Here is a 25,984-nt window from a genome sequence, read left to right as displayed (position 1 = left end):
TTTATTGTATGAATGTCAGAGCGCAGCTCCCAGTGGACAATATGTTGTGCCTCATCACAAACCTGGATTTGCATAATGCCAGGGTCATGAAGGGGAGCAAAAGTGAAGGCGGGTTTTAAAATGGCAGTGGCCACAGAACTGGAGCAAGAAGGGAGAACCACTGAGAGGGTGAAAATTGGGATTTTAAACAGTAGATTTTGAGTAGAGCGAGCAGGGGGTGACACTGAGGCGGGGATGTGGCAATGTAAAACAAGGTCTGAGAACAGTGAAAAGGGAATTTGGAAAACTTGTTAGTTTCTGTGTTGCACCTACCTCTGCCATTTCTTTTCGTTAAAACAGGTGCTTAAAAAAACACAGCTCCCCAGTAGCCTTCCATACCTGCTTCACTCAAACCTCTGCTGTTGTTTGAAACTGCCATTTTCCTCTCAGTTTCTTTCCATCCCTGCTTCACTCATTCTGCCATTGTGAGCTGTATTCAGCCTGGTGTGTCACAAGTTGTGCAAACGTGGTATATACATGTACATCGAAACAGCTAATCCAGGAAGCCATTATTGGTTGTGGCTCCCTTTGTCATCAGGCAGTTTGAAACACAAGCTTGCTGCTCCATCCTGTTGGAAGTGCCCCTTAGAGTAGAATATTGGCTAAGGGTGGAAAAAAAACCCTCCTCCCATATACTGTTCTGGGGGTTCTCCAAACGCAGGGGGCACATGGGGGAAAGCCCCATTACTCAAGCAAAAGTCCTTGCATGTGCTTTGTTGGGTGAATCCCACCCGACATGGGATGGAGATCTGTACATAAACACTGAAAGTTCAGTGAAGCTGGCATTCATTTTCTGCAGAGATGATTTCACTGAATATATTTTGCTGCTGAATAATTTGATGTTCATCAAGAGTGCCAGGGATGATGTTATCTTCTCTTGTTTGACCTAAAGGCGCATCTCCACCCAAAGGTGGTTTCTGTAACTTCATAAATCTGTTTTTTCCAATCGGAGATGTTCAGGTATTAGCTAAAAACTTACTGAAGTGTTCTATCACATGTTCACGTGAATACACATGTGGAGAATTGCTGTTGGTTAGAGTTCTAAGTCAGGTGGACTGTTCACCTGACTCTGTATAAGGCAGATTCTTATGGTTCGTTCACACATGCAAATCATCAAAACCTTCTCACAGCCCTCGGTCCTATCTTAAAGAAGATAATTCATTTTGCAAAGCTTACATTAAAGCCTGCTGACATCATGTTGGGATGTGCAGTCATGGAGGTAACCATCAAATAATTTGGTTGGGACGACTAAAGTATCTCCACATACTCATAGACAAGGTTTGTTTGTCAGCCACTGCTTTCCTGGGAGCTGCAAAACAGTCAGCTGAAAGCTACTCTTGCTTGAGTTGAGTGCATAAGACTGAATTACTAAGAGGGATTTAGGGATGCACAAGTATCCCTTCGTTTACTTTGAAGGAGCTTCCTCAAAGCGATCCTTTGTGAACCTCTAACCGAGCAAATGCAAAACTCTTCCAGGTGACATTTGTCCTGCCCCTATGCTTGGCATGTTAAAACCCAGGCTGAAGACATTCCTATTTGTCCAGGCACTTGGATCAGGAACTGCATTGCATTCAGAGTGTGGCCCTGTAGATATTTCTTGCTGCTGCTTTACTATATTTTTATGTTTGATTTAGTGATCTTGTGCTGTTAACTGGCCTATGCTCAGGAATGGAGGAAGGAGAGGATATAAAAAATAAACTAATTAACTAGCTAAATAAATAAATCAGCCATGGTCACTGGAACTCTTGCTTGTTGTCTCTGCCACCTTCCCCCACCCCCCAGCCAAGCTATCCTCCCAACTTACCCAGAGTAGGAGAAGGGGGCCCCTTTGATGACAGAGGTTGTCTCAGCTCCCCTGCAGATCTTCCTTTCCCACCAAAGAGTGCACTCAGGCTACACACCACAGCATCCCTGGTGGGAAGATGATGCTATTCCTGTCTATTTCCACCAGCCCAGTCCTCCATCTGCGGTAACTGATATGAACAGCATCACTTTCCCTTAGGGATGATGTGACATGTATTCCCCATGCTCTCCTCAGGGGGAAAATAAAGCTCTGCCCAAGAGCTGGATCCAATTCTAATTTCTGCTGCACTCGCAGCCACTCCTGTCTCCTTCCATCCTGAGGTAAGTTGGAAGCATCCTTGGATGGCAGAAGATGGGGAAGTAGTGGCTGCAGAAAGAGTGGAGGCCACTGGTTTTGTGGGTCAAGCAATCCTTGAGAAGGATACTGCTTGACCTCTGCTATCTTATGGGTAGACCTCTGGACACCCCTTAAGATTCAGCTGCTGTAACAGCAGAGTCAAGATCCTGGTGGATGCAAGCAATTTTCCCCCCCTCAAAATGTTTTGTGAACAAGCCACAGTGAGCTGCTGTTGGTTCTGGGCCAGACTGTAAATGACTCTGCACAATGAGGATGCAATGGAGGCAGCAAAGTTTGTCTTATTTCCTGCCTTTCCTGCCACTAGGTTGATGAGCTTCTCCTAGTCTGAGTAACAGGACTTTTTGGCAGTAGCTAACCTTTGATGACGTGGGTGGTGCTGTGGGTTAAACAACAGAGCCTAGGGCTTGCCGATCAGAAGGTTGGTGGTTTGAATCCCCGCGACGGAGTGAGCTCCCTTGCTTGGTTCCTGCTCCTACCAACCTAGCAGTTCAAAAGCATGTCAAAGTGCAAGTAGATAAATAGGTACCACTCTGGTGGGAAGGTAAACAGCGTTTCCGTGCACTGCTCTGGTTTGCCTGAAGTGGCTTAGTCATGCTGGCCACATGACCCAGAAGCTGTCTGCGGACAAACACCGGCTCCCTCGGCCAATAAAGCGAGATGAGCGCCGCAACCCCAGAGTCGTCCACGACTGGACCTAATGGTCAGGGTCCCTTTACCTTAACCTTTAATGGCACAGCCATATGTGCAAGTCATCGCTTGATACTTGAGTCAACACATTTTGCACACCACCTAAATATATAGGTAGCTGTGTAGGAGCATAAGAGAAATAAATGAACAGCAGCACTAGTGTAACAGCTTCCAAAAATTACCAAGTATTAAGCAAGCTTGCAAACTGCACAGAGAAAAGAAAAAAAATGTTGCATTGAGAAGTTGGGAAATTAATTGTTAGCAATGAAGGCTGCTCTTTTTTTGAAATTAATTTGATTTTCTCTAGCACTGAGCAAAACACACACTTCCTTGATGTATTCAGCACTTAGCATTTGGACCTCTAAGAAGCAGTAATTATATACAGTTGTGTTGTTTATTATGCTCATGAAGCACTATATTGGCCAGGTGGCTATGGCATCCGCCTTTATGCCCAACTCCCCAAACTATAACCTATCTTTTTTTATCTTGCATATCTGGGTTAATTGGCTTCCAGCAGTCATTCGTGATTTTCTCTCATCTTGCTGGAATTAAGGATGAGCTGAACCCTTTGGTTCCACTCTGAAAAGCTTTGACGAAATCAGTAGTAAATTCGTTCCAATTGACTCAAACTTAACTTTTGCCCCACTCTTTCTGGGCCCAGGTCTGTGCTGGTTTTTTTCTGTGCTGCACAGGTTTTTTTCACCCCAGAACTTTCCCCACAAAGAGCATTGGCAGGATTATTGTAATAACGTGCAGTTTTATAAGAGTATATATTTAAAGTAGATGAGCAAATATGCAGAAAATATTTTAAAAAGTAAATTTAAGGTACCGCAGAAAGAGGGGCAAGGAAGTCAAGTTTTGAAATGTTAAAATGATTGTAAAGTTATTGAAATGTATAAAACTGAAAATCATAAATAAAAATAAATATATATAAGAACTTTCCCCACAAAAAACTGCTTTTTAAAGCTGAAGCACAACAAACAGCAAGTTGTGTTTTCTGCATATTGCCATTTGCTCCAATTCAGCAGTAAAGAGCAGGTTTTGGCAGGGAAGGCTTGGGGGGAGAGAGAAAGAGAGAGCACTCATACACAAAGCTTTAAAGCGTTAACTGTGCCTGGAAAGTGTGGATAAGCCCTTGTCTGCAGCTACTCATCTGCTGTGTCATTTCCAGAACCAATGGGAATATAGGGAGCCCTGTGCCCTTTCTCAAAATTGTTCCAGATGAAATATGGGTTTAAGGCCCAAACATCAGTTGGATGTTCCTGATTTAGTTCTCCCCCCTCCCCCGCCCAGATATGAAACTTTCTACTTTTACCCTGATTTCCTCCATGCTACCATGCTCTGGGAAGTTTTTTAAAAAACGCTAGTAACACAGCACTCTGCAATCCTTTGTGCGGTGTTTTGTAAGTTGATATGACAACACAATAACACATAGGAGGTGTTCCTTCAGAGGTAGCCTTTGGAGACCCAGAGATCTACTACATGCTTGACCCAGAGGGCAAATGAGCCCTTGGCCTTATAGTAGGAAATATAAAATCATAGTGGTGGGAAAGACTATTAGCTCACCCAGCCTCTGGCTTTGCCAAATTAAAATTGTTTCCTTTGGTAGGGTTTCTAGTGCTGTGACGAATTCCATTTTAGAATCTCTGTGTGAATTGGTTGCTACAATTTCCCTGGTAAAGATAAAGGGACCCCTGACCGTTGGGTCCAGTCGCGGATGACTCTGGGGTTGCGGCACTCATCTCACTTTATTGGCCGAGGGAGCCAGCGTACAGCTTCCGGGTCATGTGGCCAGCATGACTAAGCCGCTTCTGGCGAACCAGAGCAGCGGACGGAAATGCCGTTTACCTTCCCGCCGGAGCGGTACCTATTTACCTACTTGCACTTTGACATGCTTTCAAACTGCTAGGTTGGCAGGAGCAGGGACCAAGCAACGGGAGCTCACCCTGTCACGGGGATTCGAACTGCCGACCTTTTGATCGGCAAGCCCAAGAGGTTCAGTGGTTTAGACCACAGCGCCACCCGCATCCCTGGTGCTTAATATTAAATGCAAAGAAACCAGGTTGCTCCCAATATGCATGTGACGTTACTCATGTCACACATTGTGTGTGTGACATTTGGAGGAGACGGAGCATTCTAGAGGAGCTGCCCACTGAAGCTGGGACACGTGATGTGTAATGCATGTGACTTCATGAACATGTGACTCGTGTCAGGCCCCTTCAACATTGAGAGGACCTGGCCCCCTTCCAACAAATATTGAGGGGGCCAGAGACACCTTGGCCCCCTCGAGCTGGTACACCTGATTAAATGGATTGGTGCATCATACTGTTAGGAAGTGTTTTTGACATTCTTTTTTAATAATAATAATAATAGAGTAAATCTCTCTTAGGACAGAACTATACATGGAGCAACAACTGCCTTGCATCCAGTCTTGGCTTCTCCCAAGAATGTAATATACAGGTATCCCCCCCCCATTTACGTGGAGGTTACACTGGGTTTACACACAAAAAAACTCCAGCATTGCCAAGCACAGTTAGCATCGGTGTATATGTAATGTTAAGATTTAATTAAATTATTATTAAAATTCCAAAGGAAATTTGGAAGAGAGGGGAGAGGATGGATTTGATCCGGAGAAAGGAATGTGCATCTCCCTAGAATGATTTTTTAGTTTTCAGATTCTGATTTGTAGGGAGCCAGTGTTAAGTTTACAATGGACCTCTGTTGTCTAAAAAACCTGCTGTACAAATTAAGGTTTGTTTAGGAGCTTAGTGTGGGAAAGGAAAATATTTAAAAGGAAGGAGTATCTTCTGAAGGACAATCTGAAGCCGCTGTTCTCTTTTTTAATTGTGTTTTGTCTTTCTAGTCTGGCTTGATAAGGACGCAGGAAGCTGATTACTTGCTGAAACCACTACCTCCAAATATTGCACTTAAACACAACTTCTCTGCTCCTCACGGTCACCGCCCTCATGTACTGTATAAGAGATCTACTGAGCCTCAGCTGGCATTTGATAATGAGGTAACTGTGAATGATGAGAGGCAAAGGGAAGTGGATACTCACAATCATGTTTTTCAAGAGACCCACCATCATCGCAATTCTGAGCGGCGGCAAAAACGGCACTTTTGTGGGAGGCGCAAGAAATGTATGTAAGGACACAGTTTCCCCCACCTGAGTTAATTCCACTGTCTGTATAGCTGTTGCTAAGATTGTTCATTTGCAGTTCAGTTGTTCCTTTCCAGTAAACAAATAGCTTCGCAAGTAAGAGGTAGGAAGTGAGGTTATGTGAACACTTTGGACCCAAGCATTGGATGTTGGTGTTTCCTGTCTGCCTCAACCAACTTTGACATCAGCTGTGAAAACAGTCTTCTCTAATCACTCCTGTAGCCCCAGCCTGTTGTCATGTTCTGGTTTCACTTCTGACTTTTTTTGTTCCTAAAGTTAGCACACATAAGACTGGTACTAAGCTCTACCACGGTGTTTGTTCCCTAACTGTGTGAGCGGTGATTTGGATGAACATATCACTGTGTTCTTTGTTCTGTCCTTCAACTTTTAGTAAGGTCTTTCAAAACGGTTACATTTAGTTAGGTGCAGATCAAAATATTTGCCAGTATCTTCCTAAACCTCTTTGGCACAATTCAGCCAAAGTAAAATAGGCCTTAAGTCTCATTGTTTTTGATTCTTTAAGGTAAGCTACTTAGAGATTTGTATTATATTAAGCAGTATATATTTTAATAAATAAATTTATTTAAACAGGAGAGACGTAGGTATGTACTTAATGGACCAGTTTGAAATCAATAGGACTTAAAAAGTAAATGTTTTTGTACAATTTTGCAAACTTAGCGATCGTGTAGTAGTGCACAGCAGCCTCTGGCAACATTGCCTAAGCTAACAGGTTTGGTACTAACATTTACTGGAGTCGGGTGAGGGGTGAGGAGAACCTTTTGGCGTCTAACTGTTGCTGAACTACAAGCATGGCCAATGGTCAGAGATGATGGAAGTTGTAGTTCAACAACATCTGGAGAGCCAAAGGTTCCCTGCACTTGAGTGGAGCAGTGTGGTTCCTGTCTCCATCCTATTTTTCTCCAGTGGCACCTGTATATGGGAAATCAAACAGGGATGATTAATAACGTTCTGTACAGTGCGCATGAAACACTAGAAGGGAAAGAAAGGGATGGAGCAGGATGTTAAGAACCTTAGTGGTGTTAAGTTGCTTACAAATATCAGTAAACACTGTCATCTGGAAATGTATTAAGTTCTTGCCACACGTACTTGACCCTTCCCAGGGCTGTGGGTCTCTGAGATCTCAGCACAAGGCTTTCATTGCTACAGGAGATCCACTAACCTGTAGGTAGCTATGCTGTGGCCAATAGTTTTGGGATATTGTAGCCCATCTAAAGTACCACAACTTAGCTACCCCTGCTTTAAGTGGAGACACCAAGGTGTTCTTCTGCCTTATAAATGGATGCTATTCTCTGTTATAATTCTTTCCCGCTACATGGAAGTTACTTTTTGGGAGCCTAGTATAATCCTGTTCACATGTTTAGCTCTTTGATTTGACATTACTCTGTGAAAAACACAGCTTTAGTTTTACTTGGACATCTCCTGTCTTGCGTCTTGCAGATATGCCCCAGCCTCCAGATGGAGACACTTACATCCTGCCAGATGAATATAGATATCTACTGCGAAGCAAGAGATCTCTTATGAAGGCTCACAAGAGCAAAGAGCTGAATGTTGAGACCTTGGTGGTGGTTGACAAAAAGATGATGCAAAACCATGGCCATGACAATATTACTACGTACGTCCTGACTATACTCAATATGGTATGATAGTCCTTTTTCTTGAGACACGTTGGGTGATGAACACAGATTCAAAATTAATATTGTCAATTTATAAGCATGTCCAGCCACTAGTTTGTACTCTCTTCACCGCTTCAGATGCTTTCTGGAGTGAGACTGAGGCATCCCCACCCCTCTCCCTGGCCCTTACAGCTGCTTCAAATACAGGTTGTGGGGAAACGACCTCACTGTGTTTCAAGCTGCTAAAGTGTATATAGCCGTAATGCTTTGTGGCATGTCTGATTTAGTTAATCTTTAGTTTTCCTGAGAGTGGAGCGATGAGATCTGTGGAACATGGAAGTAAAAGTTAATGAACCACAAATGTCGCCCTTGTTGCACATTGTTTTGTGCCCTGCAACCCTGAAATCACGTACCGATTTTGCAGGAGGAAGGTTACTTTGATGCATGTTGTATGGGTTTCTTTCTCCTTTGAAGTATGGGTATGATCTGGCAAAAACTGAGCACGTTTAAGACCCATTGATTGCAGCAAAAGTGTTGAGCATGTCTTTTGGGGCCAGCACAGTTATAGAAGCAAGCTTAGGCAGCTACATGGGCTGCCTGACTTCTAGGGGACCACCTCCCTTGGCTGTGTAAATGTCTTGGAGAAAGAGCCACAGCCTCTAGTTCTTGGAAGAGGCTCATCAGCTAGGCTGACAATCCATGCATCCAGCGAACAATATCAAGAGCTTTCTGATCACTATCAGGGTGTGGGCATCCAGGATGTAGACATAGTTGTAAAAAGGAGGAAGTAAAGAAGTGGCAGACATTATAAATGAAAACAAGAAAATAATGGCCCCAGGCCACCCTTGACCATTAATGTGCCTTTTTGTTCTGTTGCTCAGGGAGCAATCTTGTGCATAACTCCCCCTTTGAAATCAGTAGGGTTTAAGTACCCGACTTTGGTTAAATTTAAGATTAAGGGACCCCTGCCCGTTAGGTCCAGTCGCAGATGACTCTGGGGTTGCGGCGCTCATCTCGCTTTATTGGCCAAGGGAGCCGGCGTACAGCTTCCGGGTCAAGTGGCCAGCATGACCAAGCCGCTTCTGGCAAACCAGAACAGCGCATGGAAACGCCGTTTACCTTCCCGCCAGAGCGGTACCTATTTATCTACTTGCACTTTGATGTGCTTTTGAACTGCTAGGTTGGCAGGAGCAGGGACTGAGCAACGGGAGCTCACCCCGTTGCGGGGATTCGAACTGCCGACCTTCTGATCGGCAAGCCCTAGGCTCTGTGGTTTAACTCACAGTGCCACCCACATCCCTTGGTTAAATTACACTGCATTAAAAAAAAACCAAAAGAATTGCAACAATCTGTTGTTACGTGTAACAACAACAAAAAGAAAGACTCCTGTGGCACATTAAAGGTAAACATATTGTGGCATAAACATTGATAGGCCAGATACATAAGCAAAGTTACAAGAGTAATGAATATATATATATATATATATATATATATATATATATATATATATATATATATTGTTTAATGGGCACATTTCCAAGCACTTTTCCATAAGCAGGAAATAGCAGCATGGCATTTCTATGAAACCAATAGATTGTATTCTAGCCCTAATTCTAAAATATGAGGGTCCCCCTCAGTGTTGACCTCCCACCAGCTCCTGAAGACATACCTGTTTAGGCAAGTGGTTCTCTGAAGAGAGCTTCTGGTTTTGGTGTTTTAAGTGTTAAACCTTTTAAATTTTTGCCTTATATATTTTAATTAAGCATGTTTTAACGCCCAATGGATTTGTCATTGTATATTTTGATCACTTGTTGATTTTATCGTTATAAACTGCTTAGGCCCCATTTTGGCATATAAGCGGTATATAAATCAAATAATAAAGATAATTAATTTTTCACGGCAGATGATGGCACTGCATTAGCTTCATTGGCTTTCATTTTTGGTATTTCCTCTTAGGTTTCTGCTTTGTTCAGAGATGGAACCATTGGAGGAAATATCAATATCGCAGTTGTTGGCTTGATACTTTTGGAAGAAGAACAGGTAACCGCGAATATTGCACCATTTTCTTTGAAGCTGAATAATTAAACATTGTTTTACTATTAGAGACCCCCACTCATTATTGTCAAAGTTCAGTCTGTCAGACTTATGGCAGAAATGGTTTCGCAAGAGTGAAGCAAGGGTGGAAGACCTGACAAGCGGCCATGACGCCATCTTCCACCAACCCTCTCCTTTTCAAGCACAGATTTCCCTGTGTTTTCTCCATGGCTGAGAGTTGTGCTGACTCCATGCTCAGTTCTAATCAGGGGTTGGTTTTTAGTGAACATTGTTAACTGGCTCAGTTCTAAGCAACCCATTCTTAGTGTGGACCGTGGTTAACCACAATGTCACAATAATAATAATAATAATAATTAATAATGATGTATTATTTATACCCCGCCCATCTGGCTGAGTTTCCCCAGCCACTCTGGACAGCTTCCAATTAAGTGTTAAAAACAGTACAGTGTTAAATATTAAAAACTTCCCTAAACAGGGCTGCCTTCAGATGTCTTTTAAAGATAGGATAGCTGCTTATTTCCTTCACAACTGAAGGGAGGGTGTTCCACAGGGTGGGCGCCACTACCGAGAAGGCCCTCTGTCTGGTTCCCTGTAACCTCACTTCTCGCAATAAGGGAACCGCCAGAAGGCCCTTGGCGCTGGATCTCAGTATCCAGGCAGAACGATGGGGGTGGAGATGCTCCTTCAGGTATACAGGACCCATACTGATGGTTAGAGACGGTGGAGAAATGATGTGTGTAAGAATGGAGGTTCAATATGAACTCTCAGCTCACTCCCAGTCCCCAACCATGTGTGCCTAACTCCACTAGACACATTTGATTTGGAACACGCTTCTGTACTGACCACTTAAGGAAGCACTTAAAAACTCCATACTTGGAGATACAGAACCCTGTATCGTTCCTACATTGAGCCCCGCACTATTCCAGCTGTTTCAACTGTGTTGACAGGGACATGAAAGCCTACTCTCCCTTCATTTACTTGCTTCTTTCCTTTTTTGTTTTTGAGTTGTCTCCAAACCCCTGTGCAGTAGAACGCTCTACTAGCAATGTAATGCTTCATTTTATGTGCTGAGCGATCAGGACTCCTTAAGTGACAGGTTAATTACATTGAATGTTTAGCTTTTCGTGCTTGGACCACGTCCAACATGAAAAGAGTAAGGAGAGTAATCTTTTGATCTTACACCTGTGATATAATTTTCCTTTACATCTTATGCTTAAAAATTGCTGCTCTGTAATTGTAAATCTGTTGCTTACTGCGCCACTGCTTACAATTCTTTCTTTTGCAGCAAAGGGAGTTAAAGGAACAGTTAAAGGGCAGCTTTTAGTTAGTTACAGCATAATTCTAACCTTGGCTACTCAGAAGTAAATTCTGTTAAATTCAAATGGAGTTTACTTCTTGGTCAGTAGAGGTTATGTGAACACTTTGGACCCAATCCTGTCCATTGGGTACTCTTAGTCCAATCAGGCTCTGCTGATTTTCTTTACTTTTATCCTTTGTTCCTATTATTATGTCGGATAACAGATTTTGTAAAAAGGAGGAAGAAATATTGGACAAACATAATATCTTCAGATACAATATTGATTTATTTTAAATGATATTTACAACCTGCTTCTGATATTTTGGAACCCGTGTTCCTCTCCCTTGCTGTTTTTTTCTAAAGAGGAACCTAGAGCTAAGATTCATACTATCCTTCAGTGCTTATGTTTAATGATGACGTACAATATATTTCAAATTTGGATACCACAGTTCATATAGCATATACAGTCGTACTTTGGTTTTCGAACAGCTTAGTTCCAGAATGTTTTGGCTCCCATACGCCACAAACCCAGAAGTGACTGTTCCGATTTGCGAACTATTTTTGGAACCCGGATCCGATGGGGCTTCTGAGGCTTCCGATTGGCTGCAGGAGATTCCTGCAGCCAATCAGAAGCTGCGCTTTGGTTTCAAAACGTTTTGGAAGTCAAACGGACTTCCGGAACAGATTCCGTTCGGCTTCCAAGGTACAACTGAAGAACACTGATTGACAGGTCAGAGCTAATGGCAATTGGGGGGAAACCCAAATTGCGGTTTGCTCTGATTGAGAGATAAGCGTCGTAGTGCCAATGCCCAGGGTGCGCACACATGCCGGGCAGGGTGCAAAGGGTGAATGGAGCCTGCCCCACCAGCCCTTGCCACAGGAGCCAAGTGGGGCCACACTGTGGCATCTGCCAGCCCACAAAGGAAGAAGCCCAGCTGGCAAATTGGAGGGCGAATCCCCCTGACGCCCACAGAGAGGAGTGCTCACCATCTGTGCAAGGAGCGAGCAAGCTGTGGCCAAGCGGCCATTCAGCGAGGGGGCCAGGAACATAGCGGTAAGGCCAAGCCAGGCTCCGAGACTGTGTCTTTCCCTTTAAACACCTGCTTGTTTTTATCAACTCACCCACAGCTACAAAACTACCATATTTTTCGCTCTATAACACGCACCCGACCATAACACGCACGTAGTTTTTAGAGGAGGAAAATCCGTAGGCATGCCACCCGTAGGCATTCCCTCCATAACACGCACCGACATTTCCCCTTACTTTTTAGGAGGAAAAAAGTGAGTGTTATGGTGCAAAAAATATGGTAAATCTCATTCCCGGTTCCCATTGGACTTTTTCTTCTGTTTGACTCTTCTGTTCAGCCAGGGCTCGTGATCAATCACCACGCTGACCATACCCTGAATAGTTTTTGTCAGTGGCAGTCCGGGCTGATGGGGAACGATGGGAGCCGTCATGACCATGCAATTTTGCTTACCGGCCTAGATATATGTTCCTGGAAGAACGAGCCATGTGATACGCTAGGTGAGTCCTTGCTGGCAACCTACTGTGGTCATCGCTGCTGAAGCATCAACCCCTGCTCTTAAAGGCCTTGGCAAAATCAATGTATTTTGCTGATGGTGCTAAATACAGTGGTGCCCCGCAAGATGAATGTCTTGCAAGACGGAAAACTCGCTAGACGAAAGAGTTTTCCGTTTTGGAGGTGCTTCGCAAAACGAATTTCCTATGGGCTTGCTTCGCAAGACAACAATGTCTTGCGAGTTCCTGCTGTTTTTTTCCCCTTTCCCCCCTTTTTCTAAGCCGCTTAGCCGCTTATCAGCTGATCCGATCAGCAGATAAGCCGCTAAAAGCCACTAATAGCGCTAATCCGCTAATCCATCAATGGGCTTGCTTCGCAAGACGAAAAAACCGCTAGACGAAGAGAATCACAGAACGGATTCTTTTCGTCTTGCGAGGCACCACTGTACCCCGGATTTCATTTAATGTCCCCAGGTTTATAGTTTAAGTGTTGTAGATTTATTAGTAGGGAATGAATGTTGCGTGATTGGTTCAATGGCACAGGACACATCATATGGAGACTTCTGGCGAGTCAAAATGGCGGGTGTCATAGAATCATAGAGTTGGAAGAGACCACAAGGGCCATCGAGTCCAACCCCCTGCCAAGTAGGAAACACGGCACGGCAGCGGGCAGCTCCTGAAGCCAGCCAGAGCCAACTGTGCTACCAGGCTGGCTCTGGGCTGCTTAGACTGCCTTTGCCGCCGCCACTGCCAAGGGGGAACCAGGGACACCCAGTGCATCAACTGGGGGAACCGCTGACACCCCCCCATGTGACCCAAATTGAGCTGGGAGTGAGAATGTCCGGCCACCCGGACAACTGTCCAGCAGCTCTCTGGGGCCAGGAAAACCTTGGAGCCGACACAGGGAGAAGGAGGGGGGAGGAAAAGGAATAGAAAGAAAGAGGAAAGAGAAAAAAGGGGGGAGCTCCGACCTTGCCATGCCACTGCTGCTGCCACAGCTGAGGAGGAGAGGTAGGAGAGCACTGGGAGGGCAAGGACGCATGGCCAAGCCGATGCCCGACCCTAGCCTACTCCACGGTGGCTAGCGCTCCAAAAGAGGAGGCCGGGGCCAAGAGGAAGGCCGTGGGACCCAGGAAACCATAGAAGAGAAGATATTACTTCTTAATTTTCTTTTTAAAAAATAACCTTTTTTCTCTTTTCAAAAAAAAAGTGTCCCCGGATTCTTTGAAAAAAATCTGGTAACCTTACCCTATCTTGCCCTCTGAGAATTGCTACCCACCATGCCCCACAAATATCAAGAGTGGTGGAATAGTTGCAAACTAACGGGCATCTGTAGGAATAGAATTTGAGGATTGATGTTGAGCAGGGATCTTCTGTCCCACCCACCCCCACCTCCACCCCCGTTTTCCTGGAGCTTCTCAGAGAACAAGGGAATATATAAATAAATAAATTGGGGTTCTGCAGTCCAAAACCATACTGCCTCTCAGTGTATACCCATTTGATTCCTCAGGGCAGGACATCAGTGTGATAAATGCTGGAATTAAACACGACCATCACAAGCTATCAAATGTCTGCCATGGGTTTTGCAATATTCAGGTGATGGGGGAAAGATGCCTCTATTTTGTTATCCAGTGTAATAGCTCTACCAATACCTCTGGTCAGGAATTAGTGGTGTGCTCAGGGTGTGGGAGGGAGGGAGAGAGAGAGCAGGGATCCAGTTGCGCACTGAGATACATAAAAGCAGCGAAAGCAGTTCCTTTCTACAGTGGTGCCCCGCAAGACGAAAGCCTCGCTAGACGAAAGGGTTTTGTGGTTTTTGAGCTGCTTCGCAAGACGAATTTCCCTATGGGCTTGCTTCGTTTTTGTCTTGCGTTTTTTGCAAGTTTGTTTCCTTTTTCTTAACACCGTTCTTAACACCGTTAATACAGTTGCGACTTGACTTTGAGGAGCAACTCATAGAACGCGGTGTGGTAGCCTTTTTTGAGGTTTTTGGTGATTTTTGAAGCTTTTCCAAAACTTTTCCGACACCGTGCTTCACAAGACGAAAAATTCGCTAGACGAAAAAACTCGCGGAACGAATTAATTTCGTCTTGCGAGGCACCACTGTAATTCGTATCACAACACGGAAGCTGTGTGACGGTGGCAGCAGCAGTCTACTTTGCAAAAACCCAAGTATTACATATGCATTTTGAAGCCAACAGACCAAGTTCTTTTGTGTTTTCTTTTTTGGTATTTGTTAAACTAACATTCACAAAGACCATTTCCTAATGAATGCTGTTTCCCCTCCCTTTACGTTTAATTTACCAGGATTTGCTCCAATAAATGGAATGTGCAGTAAATATCGCAGCTGCACAGTTAATGAAGATACTGGTCTTGGTCTGGCATTTACTATAGCTCATGAGTCTGGACACAAGTAAGTTTGTATGCATATCTTTGGAAAGAGATACTAGATGTTTGTTTGTTTGTTTGTTTGTTTGTTTGTTTGTTTGTTTGTTTTCCAGCATCCTTTCTAACAGGTGAAGTAGAAATTCATTGTGCTTCGGTTAAATATCTGGTGACAAGCCAAATGACTGTTTGAGCAAACTGTGGTTAGAATTCAAACTGTGATATGATCTTCCAAACAAACATATCGTAATTTAGGTCTGCTTGTTTGCCTTCATGTTTCATCTGCTGAGCGTTTCAGAGTTCAGATTCTATGGCTTTGGGGGCTGGAACAATGGCTGGGACTATCACCCTAGGAGAAGCATCATATTGGGTAAAAGTATTCAGCAGGAATACTTTTCGAAAGAGTCCTTAAAAATTATTGATAGTTTTTTCTTAAAACTTGTCAGGATTAAAAATGGTGCACAACCGAGAAAGCTCTCTTACGAATTTGCAGCTCAGAGTGCTGGTATTATTAGGCAGTATTTATATAGAGAGAATGCAAGTTATCGTTTTTTCCTCCTGCAGCTTTGGCATGATCCATGACGGAGAGGGAAATATTTGCAAGAAGTCTGAAGGTAACATCATGTCACCCACACTGGCAGGACACAATGGGGTCTTCTCCTGGTCAGCTTGTAGCCGTCAGTATCTCTACAAATTTCTAAGGTATGCATGTTGTGGAAATGAGAGTTGAGTCACTGAAAACTTTCCTTCCTGCCCCCACACTTTTGATAAAGAAAATCTGGATGTTTTAACTTACCTGTGGCTCGGTATACCAGAGCAGATAGATAACATTCATAGATCTTTTGGGATGGTGGATTGACTGGACATTTGCTAGGCCCCAAGACCAGCCAAGGGCCCACTGTCACAAGAATGCTGCCTTTCTTACTATATAGACCATAATGAAAATTAGAGGGAGTATGTTTAATGCTCTGCCTCCTCTAGGATTCGGGGCAAGGGGCGTCCACTCAACTTTTCTACTCCATTTTACCAACTAGTGTTTGCTTCGGTAAGATAAGAGTCAGAAAGCTTATCACAAACAATTTTTAATCAAGAAGATTTACACTTCACTTGATAAAGGATTTCCTCAAAACTTAATCTCAGGGCTGTGGGTTTGAGCTCAAGGCACCATACATGGTTCTCTCCTCATGCTCCTATTTTTCCCTCACAGCAACCCTGTGGAGCAGGTTAGGCTGAGAGAATGTGACTGTCCCAAGATCTCCCAGTGAGCTTCATGGCTACGTGGAGATTTGAACCTGTATCTCTCGACAAACTATTTCACTACCTTGGGGCTGTGTTCACATCGCAGTTTATTCTGTTTTCCTAATTGCTACGTTCTGCATTATATTTGAGCATTCACATGATGTAAAACCTATATCTGGAACAATAGTGGAACACGGTGCAAATTTAGTGTTCATTTCCATGTTACAGTCAAGCCCACAACTTACATGCATTTAATTTGTGCACATTCAGCTTTACGTGCTTGGCAAAAAGAAGGAAGGAAGGAAGGAAGGAAGGAAGGAAGGAAGGAAGGAAGGAAGGCGTCCGGAGAAAAATACTTAGGCAATCCTATTCAGCACTGAACCCAATGTGTTTTGACCATATGTGATTTTGGCTTTAGGCATGATCCCCAGAACATAACCCCCACACAAGTTGTGGGCTAACTGTATTTGCTTACAGGGGGTAAAAAACCCTTTTGCAACTAATAAGGAAATAAGTGATAAACTTGTGCTAGATTCTACTGTGGTTCCAAAGGTGGCTTTTACATCGCGTGAATGCTCAAATATAATGTGGGGATTTACAGATAGGAAAATGTTGTGAAAATGGAATCAACTTCCATGTGAGTGAAGCACTGGTAGATAACTAGGCATTTCTTAACAGATGCACCCGTAACAGGGATCTGCTCAGCTTTCTGAAAACCGCAAGCAATTCAGTGAATGAGCTTGCAGTGAGTTTTTGAGTTGACTTGCTTTTCTGTCATTTGTTAGATGGATGTTGTGTTGCAATGCTAAGACGTTCCGTGCAGAATCCTCCTGTGCTAAATTTCTCTCAGTCACGCTAATAGCGTTGACCACGTTGTCCTGTCGTGCTTCCACTATTAATAGCAGAAGATCTCATCCCATTTAGTGATGCCTGTATGGTGGAACTTATTTTAGGAGAATGGGTTAATGTTAGACTCAGCCACTCACGCGTCTGATATCCCCAGGATGTGCTCATCTTGTTTTTCAACAGCACAGAATTGAAGACAACTAGATGCAAGTCAAACTACTGGTCTGATTTGAACCAGAGAGTTGTCGAACACCAGAGAGTTGAGAGCTAACTTCATTGCTGTTCCAGTCACAGTTTAGCCCTCTGCACATTGTCAGCTGGTATCATTAGATATGCTGAGGCTCTGATGATAAAAGATATCAAATGGGGCCAGCCCACCCATTAGGCAAGGTGAGGCGACCACCTCAGGTGGCAGGATCCACAGGGGCAGTGGGTCCCAATGTGGAGCTCTATTCCCTCTTTGTTCCTAATGTTGTTCTTCACTCCCCCTTTTTCCTTGGCCGGGACAGGGGTGGGGCACCATTTTGTGATTTGCCTCAGGTACCAAAGTGTCTGAGTGCTGATTACAATGGGGAGTTACAATGTACACACCCGGGTCTGGCAGACTTGATGTGTTCTCGAAACCTTGAGAATGATTTGTGAATGGTTTTATTTGTACTTCCTGGTAGTAGAACATAGCTCTATTCCAGGTTTTGTAGTCCTTGTATTAATCTAGAATCAGAACATCCAGTTCAAAAGTCTAAGGAGGGGTAGCCAAAATGATACCTTCTGAATGTTCCTGGACTACAGTTCCCTTAATCCCTGATCATTGGCCATGCTGGCTGGAGCTGATGGGAGTCGAACCCCAACAGTAGATGGAGTATACCACCAGTTTAGGGGTTTTCTTTTGCCAATTTCATTTGCACACAGGAAACCTGGGATTCCAGTTTCTGCCCGTGCCTAAATTCTTCCTCACATACCTTCTTCTTTAAAATAAAAAAACCTGGTTTAGAAATGCTTTTAAATAAATAAAATAAATACTTCCTGTGATGCAACAAAAACACATTTACTTTGATACAGGAAAGGGCCACATCAAAACTTTCTGCTTTTATTGCCATCAGCAGTAGTAGTCCAAGGAAGTTTTACCCCCAAATCTAGGGTGAAAATGTCTTTGAAGGTGCTACCGATGTCCTCTGCACCCTATTACATTGGGGTGACATCCAGGAGGAGAGGGTTGTTATGTTAGGAGCTTGTCCTACACTCAAGTAGGACCCTGGTAGAGACACATGCCTGACTGGCATGTTCTCTCCCTCCTGGTCTATTGTTTGGGAGCTTCAAAAGCTTTCTTCAGCCCAAATATCACAGCAACCGATGTCAACAGACACTGGCACACTTAGGGATCCGCAGAGTTTGTGCAGCTTGCATAACAGACCTCAGCAACTCAGCATTTTGGCTAATCTACTTTATTTACACACAGAGCACTGCAACATGGCTCCCTCTCTCTCTAGCATCAGACAGCAAAAAGAGAAGAACAAAGGACAATAGTCCCACTTCACAGAACAAAGTAACACAAACATCTTGTCTCCATCACTTCCCACTCTGTGGAGTCAAAACATACACCATCATGTGAAAGACAACAATCCCATGACTGCAATCATGGAGCCGGAATTCTAACATGTTATTGGTAGGATGTTGTTTGTCTCTTCAGTGCTTTCCAGTAGCCCTAGGACACAGCTGTCCTCTCCAGTAAATGGTCTCAGCTGAGGAACAGAGGTTGCAGCAAAGTATCTTAGCTCAAACAATAGTATGAAAAGATGGCAACAGTTAATCCTTTTGCCTTCAAGAGTCAGAGCAGGCAGCTGACCAGCCAAGGAAGCTTAAGGAATAGCTTCTCTAAGACCCCAAATACCAGCTCACAATTCCCTTGCACCTCTTTTATCTCAAACCTAGTCATTTCAAGCAGAGTATGACACTCCCATATTCCTATATCCTTTCGTTCTTGTCCATAGCTGACCTAGAACTGCCTTGTTTCACAGCTGACTAGCTGCAAGACGGGTCCCTTTTAAAACTGCATTTGACATATCCAAATACACCTTGTTTGGGTCTCTTGCAGCTCTGCTCAGTCCTTGTGTCTTGCTGATCAGCCTAAGCCCGTGCATGAGTACAAATACCCCGAGAAGCTACCAGGGGAGCTGTATGATGCTGCCACGCAGTGCAAGTGGCAGTTTGGTGAGAAAGCCAAGCTGTGCATGATGGACTTCAAAAAAGTAAGAACCTGTTTTGTTTCACCACATACTTATCCCACCCTTAATCCAAGGAGCTCAGAACCATGTGCCTGTGCTATGGAGTGCCGTAACTGAAAAGGTCCTCACCCAAGTAACCACCCACTGGATCTCAAATGGCAGAGGAACTCAAGGAGGTTCTTGGTTTGCCCTGTGTTGTTTATGTCCTACATTTATATGCCACCTTTTCCTCTAAGAGCCAGTGTGGTGTAGTGGTTAAGAGCAGTGGACTCGTAATCTGGTGAACCGGGTTCGCTTCCCCGCTCCTCCACATGCAGCTGCTGGGTGACCTTGGGCCAGTCACACTTCTTTGAAGTCTCTCATCCTCACTCACCTCACGGAGTGTTTGTTGTGGGGGAGGAAGGGAAAGGAGAATGTTAGCCGCCTTGAGACTCCTCAGGGTAGTGATAAAGTGGGATATCAAATCCAAACTCTAAGGCGCTCAAATGGTAATGTGCCTGCTTCTCTCCTCCCAATATAATCCTCAAAAGAACCCTGTGAGTAGGTTAGGCTGAGCAACCATGACTATCCCAAGGTCCCCTTGTGAGCTTCATGGTTTAGTGGGGGTTTGAACCCTGGTTTGAACCCTGCACCATAGTGCAGCACTTTAGCCATTACACTGCACAAGCTTCAGCCATCTAGTAGATTGATATTTTGATGTGAGATTATGTGGACAGAAGCCCCTAATTTTGGTCAAATGTACCTCCACATGGAGGTGTTACCCACTGAAAATTACATAGTCAACTGACCATTGGACATGATCAACTGCATGAGTCAACTGACCATTGGACATGATCAACTGCATGAGTTTGCTCTTTTTTAGTTGCAACAGTGGATGCATTCAGAAATTAAATGCCGACTTCAGTTTGTTGACATTTTTTCCCATTTAGGATATTTGCAAAGCATTGTGGTGCCATCGGATCGGCAGAAAATGTGAAACCAAATTCATGCCCGCTGCAGAAGGTACAACATGTGGATATGACATGGTAAGGAAGGTTTGTTTGTTTTTAGTTTGGCAATTGTTTGGTGTGGAATTGGTATGGTGAAAGAAGAGAATGGGATTGTGGGAGTAGAACAGGAGTGGGAAATCAGGTGACCTCCATCCTCGCTGACCATTGGCCATGCTACTTGGGGATGGTGGAGGGCCGCAGACTCCTCATCCCTGGAGTAAAGGGCCCTTTCATACCTTTTCATCACAAGATGCAGTACATTAAATGAGTCAACTTCCATTCACAATTTACTAGGAAACCCCCATTTCCTCTAATCTTAGCAAGAGGGTTATCCGTTTTCACATATGTAAACCAAAGGTATCCTTACTTTTCTTGCAGAGCTGTTTCATATTCCTGTTCATTTCATATTCCATGCAACATATCGAAAGCAACTTTGAACTTAATAGTAATTCTAATATTTCAAGGCCCAATTTAAATATTAATTGTTGCCATGTTGCTGCCATTAAAAATCAGGATTCCCCACTACTGTGAAAATGTTTTATCTACTGAAAAGGATCCAATAGATTACTGGGGGGGGGGGAGCACATTAGCATCACTGTGTCCTAGAGATAATGCATTAGCGTGGGTACCTCCCATATAATTGCATGGGTTCACTTGAGGGGGAAACATTTGACCATCCCCCTAACTCCAGGTGGAGCTTCAGGCATTCAACCACCATTTTGATGGCAGCCACACCACAGGGAAAACTCTCTTCCATACCCTGTACTATTTCTGCCTCCTCATTCCTTCTCTACCCTCCCAATCTCCTGAGAGTATGATCTACTAAGCTATTCATTTAGTAACACCACTTAGTCACTAGGGGTCCAAACTTCAAATTATGTGAGGGCCACTTTTACATTTTAGTAACAAAAGATGGTCATGCTGTTAACTCTGAGGGTTAATTTTCTTTCCAAATTAACCAGCCCCCCCATTCATTCTGTATTAATTAGCAATTGTGTTGTGCTTTTTAAGTCTTAATGTGAGATACAGGTTGGCACCCTGATGGAGAAGGGAAGGGGGCTTAAGCACTACTGTTTGCACTAGAAGTGTGCCCCATTTGTAGTCTTATTCGAGGAAATCTGGGAGACACGATTCAGCGTAGGTCTATAGTGGGGGGGGGCAAAGGGTTGAAGGTCACCTCCCTCCCTCACCATAATCTCGACACTTTAAAAAAAACCACTATTCATTTGTTGTTGTTTAGTCATTTAGTCGTGTCCAACTCTTCGAGACCCCATAGACCAGAGCACGCCAGGCACTTCTGTCTTCCACTGCCTCACACAGTTTGGTCAAACTCATGCTGGTAGCTTCGAGAACACTGTCCAACCCTCTCGTCCTCTGTCGTCCCCTTCTCCTTCTGCCCTCCATCTTTCCCAACATCAGGGTCTTTTCCAGGGAGTCTTCTCTTCTCATGAGGTGGCCAAAGTATTGGAGCCTCAGCTTCAGGATCTGTCCTTCCGGTGAGCACTCAGGGCTGATTTCCTTCAGAATGGATAGGTTTGATCTTCTTGCAGTCCATGGGACTCTCAAGAGTCTCCTCCAGCACCATAATTCAAAAGCATCAATTTTTCGGCAATCAGCCTTCTTTATGGTCCAGCTCTCACTTCCATGCACCACTACTGGGAAAACCATAGCTTTAACTATACGGACCTTTGTTGGCAAGGTGATGTCTCTGCTTTTTAAGATGCTGTCTAGGTTTGCCACTATTCATAGAGTTGCTAATTTTAGTGTAAATTCATGCCAGTGCTAATTGCACAAATGGTGCTGTCTTTAATTTGGCCCTGCTGCAAAACTGCCACCACCTCTTGCCACACTCCTCTATGGAGAGGAAGAGCAATGCGGACATGGTGATGCAGGGATTTTTTGTCTCCCCTCTTCGCATTTTTGATGGGCTTTGTGTGCCTTACATGTTTCCATAAAGAGGTGAGAAAGGGCTCCAGATAATCCACTAATCCAAACAGATTAACGTAGTTGATCTCTTTAGCGATGACTCGAAGGAGGGATAGCTCCAGTTCCTAGAAGAAGAAATATCATATCACTCTCCTTTTCCAAACTGAACTGTTGAGTCATTTGACTCCAGACTAGATTTTAAGGATATCATACACAAAGCACTTGTCAAGATGAATGCAGACAGACACAGTTTAAGATCTTCACATCAAAGTGAACATGTGCTTTTAGGTTAAATTGGGTGTAATCCTGACTGACAGTCCCAAGAGAAGTGGTGGGTGCAGTTTTTATTTTATTTTTGTCCAAGAATAACAGGCAAGGACAATTAATCTCAAATAGATTACTTCACCTATAAATCAGATGGTATACTATGTACAGTCCATTTGCTTCCCTTGCTGCACTCTCCTACTTTCAGTTTCTAAAGTTTCATTTGCCGTAAATCGTAACTCATTCTCAAAGCAAAAGGGGGCCATGCCTGAGATTAATCCATAACAATAACAGAGAAATCTAATGAGGTGGCTGTGGATAGTTACAGTGGTGCCCCGCAAGACGAATGCCTCGCAAGACGAAAAAGTCACTAGACGAAAGGGTTTTGTGGTTTTTGAGCTGCTTCGCAAGACGAATTTCCCTATGGGCTTACTTCGCAAGACGGAAACGTCTTGCAAGTTTGTTTCCTTTTTCTTAACACCGTTAATACAGTTGCGACTTGACTTCAAGGAGCAACTCATAGAACGCGGTGTTGTAGCCTTTTTTGAGGTTTTTTGTGATTTTTGAAGCTTTTCCAAAACTTTTCCGACACCGTGCTTCGCAAGATGAAAAATTCGCTAGACGAAAAAACTCGCGGAATGAATTAATTTCGTCTTGCAAGGCACCACTGTACTTTGAAATGTAAGAATACCAGTGCCTGGTCCAGTAAAGGTAATTCACAGACAGAAGCAGGCTTGTGCATTCATCCAAATACAGAAGCTACATATCAGAACTGTAGTACTTTCAAACGGATGAACATTCTAATATACTTCCCTAACCGGAATGCACAGATTGGCCATAATGGAAAATGCCTGCATAAAGCTGTGCTCCTGAAACATGCTCACCATCTCTGATCCATGCACAGAATCCTGCTTCCGGCCATGGATTACCATCTCTGGATCAGGGCGCATGTGCTACACAGAAGGCATTCATGGCAAACTTATATTAGCAAGCTTTCTGAGTCTTTCTTCATCTTATGTTTTACATATGAAGAGTACAGAGTCAGTTACAGGTGTGAGTCCTGCTGAAATTTAGAAAGGCCGTTTTGCATGTTGGGTATAGTGAGTAAAACCAATGGATTTCGTTTCCCCATTCATGGCTCGCCTCCCCCTGCTCGCTCTACCAGGCCACCTCATAGTAATGATGATGATGATGAAGATGATGATAATAATGATAATAATAATATAATTTTATTATTTATACCCCACCCATGTGCCTGGGTTTGCCCAGCCACTCTGGGCAGCTCGCAACAGAATATGAAAAGCATGATAAAACACCAAGCATTAAAAACTTCCCTAAACAGGGTTGCCTGAAAGTCAGATACAGTAGCACCTTGGCTTATGTTGCTCTTGGATAACGTAAACTTCAGGTTGCGAAAGTGGCAAACCCTGAAGTGTTTCGCACCACACGCATGCACAGAAGCAGACTGCCGCTGTGTGTGCATGTGCAGAAGCGGTCCCTATGCTTGCGGAAACCTCAGGATCTGACCAGAGCTCCGGAACAGATCCCATCCACAACTGGAAGTACCACTGCAGTTGTTTATTTCCTTGACATCTGATAGGAGGGCATTCCACAGGGCAAGCGCCACTGCCAAGAAGGCCCTCTGCCTGGTTCCCTGTAACCTCACTTCTCGCAGTGAGGAAACTGCCAGGAGGCCCTCAGAGCTGGACCTCAGTGTTCAGGCTAAACATTCAGTAACACTACTGAACGTTGACTGATGCAAAATCTCCTGAATTCCTCACTCCTATTTTGGCTGAGTCAAAGTGGTGGTTTGAGAGGCCTACATCTTCATACAGGATTGTATGGGTGTATGCATGAGTTACACATCATGACTGATGAGCAAAGGCAAGCCATGTCTGGAAGTGAAGCAGCTTGCCCTGGACCTATCTCCTTGTTGTGTCTTGGTGTCACCCACTTTGCCTCAGACATGTACATTTTGTTTTGTTTTTTTTATAAAATTTTTATTGGTTTTACAACGTTTTAAAAAGACAAACAAACAATGAAAATGACAAACAAACACGCATAGTTTCGTACATATTTTCTTATAAACCTCTTTTCTTGGACTTCCCCATACCCCCCCTCTCTGCATCCCAATGTCCATACTTCAACTAGCAACTCCCAATTATTGCTTTCAAGTCTCTGTCAACTTAGTCCTTTTCTATCTTCTAACCATATATCCCTGTACCCCCTTGTTTCTGAAAACCACGACATTTTTAACATTCATTAAGTTTATAATAGTCCTTCAAATAACTTTTAAATTTTCTCCAGTCTTCTTCCACCGTCTCTTTTCGTTGGTCACGGATTCTGCCTGTCATCTCGGCCAATGTCATATAGTCCATCACTTTCATCTGCCATTCTTCCAGAGTGGGTAAATCTTGTGTCTTCCAATACTTTGCGATGAGTATTCTTGCCGCTGTTGTAGCATACATAAAAAAAGTTCTATCCTTCTTTGTCACCAATTGGCCGACAATGCCCAGAAGAAAGGCCTCTGGCTTTTTGGGAAAGGTACATTTAAGTACCTTTTTCATTTCATTATAGATCATTTCCCAGAAGGCCTTAATCTTCGGGCAAGTCCACCAAAGGTGATAAAAGGTACCTTCAGTCTCTTTACACTTCCAACATTTATTATCAGGCAAATGATAGATTTTTGCCAGCTTGACTGGGGTCATGTACCACCTGTATACCATTTTCATAATGTTTTCCTTTAAGGCATTACATGCCGTAAATTTAATACCGGTGTTCCATAACCATTCCCAGTCAGCTGACATGATGTTATGTCCAACATCCTGAGCCCACTTAATCATAGCAGATTTTACTGTTTCATCCTGTGTGTTCCATTTCAACAGCAAGTTATACATTCTAGATAAAATCTTAGTATTGGGTTCTAACAGTTCAGTTTCTAATTTTGATTTTTCCACCTGGAAACCAATTTTCCTGTCCTGTTTAAAAAATTCCATTATTTGACGATATTGAAACCAGTTTCCAACTTTATGCTTCAATTTCTCCTGACTTTGTAGTCTGAACTTGTCTCCATCCTGTTCTAAGATTTCCCAATACTTCGGCCATCCGGCCTCCGTGTTGAGTCTCTTCACTGCTTTGGCCTCCACTGGTGACACCCATCTAGGGGTTTTATTTTCCAATAGATCTTTGTATCTTATCCAAACATTAATCAATGCTTTCCTAACAATGTGATTTTTAAAAGCGCTGTTTACTTTATCATACCAAAGATATGCATGCCAACCAAAAGCATTGTTAAAACCTTCCAGATCCAAGATATCAGTGTTCTCGAGGAGCATCCATTCTTTCAGCCAGCAGAAAGCTGCTGCCTCATAGTACAATTTTAAGTCCGGCAGGGCAAAAACCCCTCTTTCTTTGGCATCTGTTAATATTTTGAATTTAATTCTGGGCTTTTTGCCCTGCCAGACAAATTTCGAAATATCTTTCTGCCACCTCTTGAAACATTCCATCTTGTCGAGAATCTGCAAGGTCTGAAACAGAAAAAGCATTCTAGGCAATACATTC

General features: G+C 43.6%; 1 protein-coding gene across 2 annotated transcripts in view; it reads left to right on the top strand.

Moving 5' to 3' along the window:
* ADAMTS16 (ADAM metallopeptidase with thrombospondin type 1 motif 16) overlaps positions 1–25,984 on the top strand; it is a 92,097-nt gene that overhangs the window by 7,210 nt on the left and 58,903 nt on the right. Inside the window, exons 4-11 of one of the 2 annotated variants that reach the window (XM_083519054.1) lie at positions 5,751–6,027; positions 7,506–7,705; positions 9,638–9,721; positions 12,399–12,558; positions 14,860–14,965; positions 15,502–15,639; positions 19,115–19,268; positions 20,174–20,269. In XM_083519054.1, the coding sequence (XP_083375180.1) occupies positions 5,751–6,027; positions 7,506–7,705; positions 9,638–9,721; positions 12,399–12,558; positions 14,860–14,965; positions 15,502–15,639; positions 19,115–19,268; positions 20,174–20,269 (1,215 nt within the window). Of the gene's footprint in view, positions 1–5,750; positions 6,032–7,505; positions 7,706–9,637; positions 9,722–12,398; positions 12,559–14,859; positions 14,966–15,501; positions 15,640–19,114; positions 19,269–20,173; positions 20,270–25,984 lie in introns of those variants that run through there. The other variant, XM_083519055.1, reaches the window with a different exon arrangement.

This window comes from Podarcis liolepis, assembly GCF_965112155.1.
Source record: "Podarcis liolepis genome assembly, chromosome: 8".
Lineage (NCBI taxonomy): Eukaryota > Metazoa > Chordata > Lepidosauria > Squamata > Lacertidae > Podarcis > Podarcis liolepis.
This window is presented reverse-complemented; position numbering and strand designations above follow the sequence as displayed.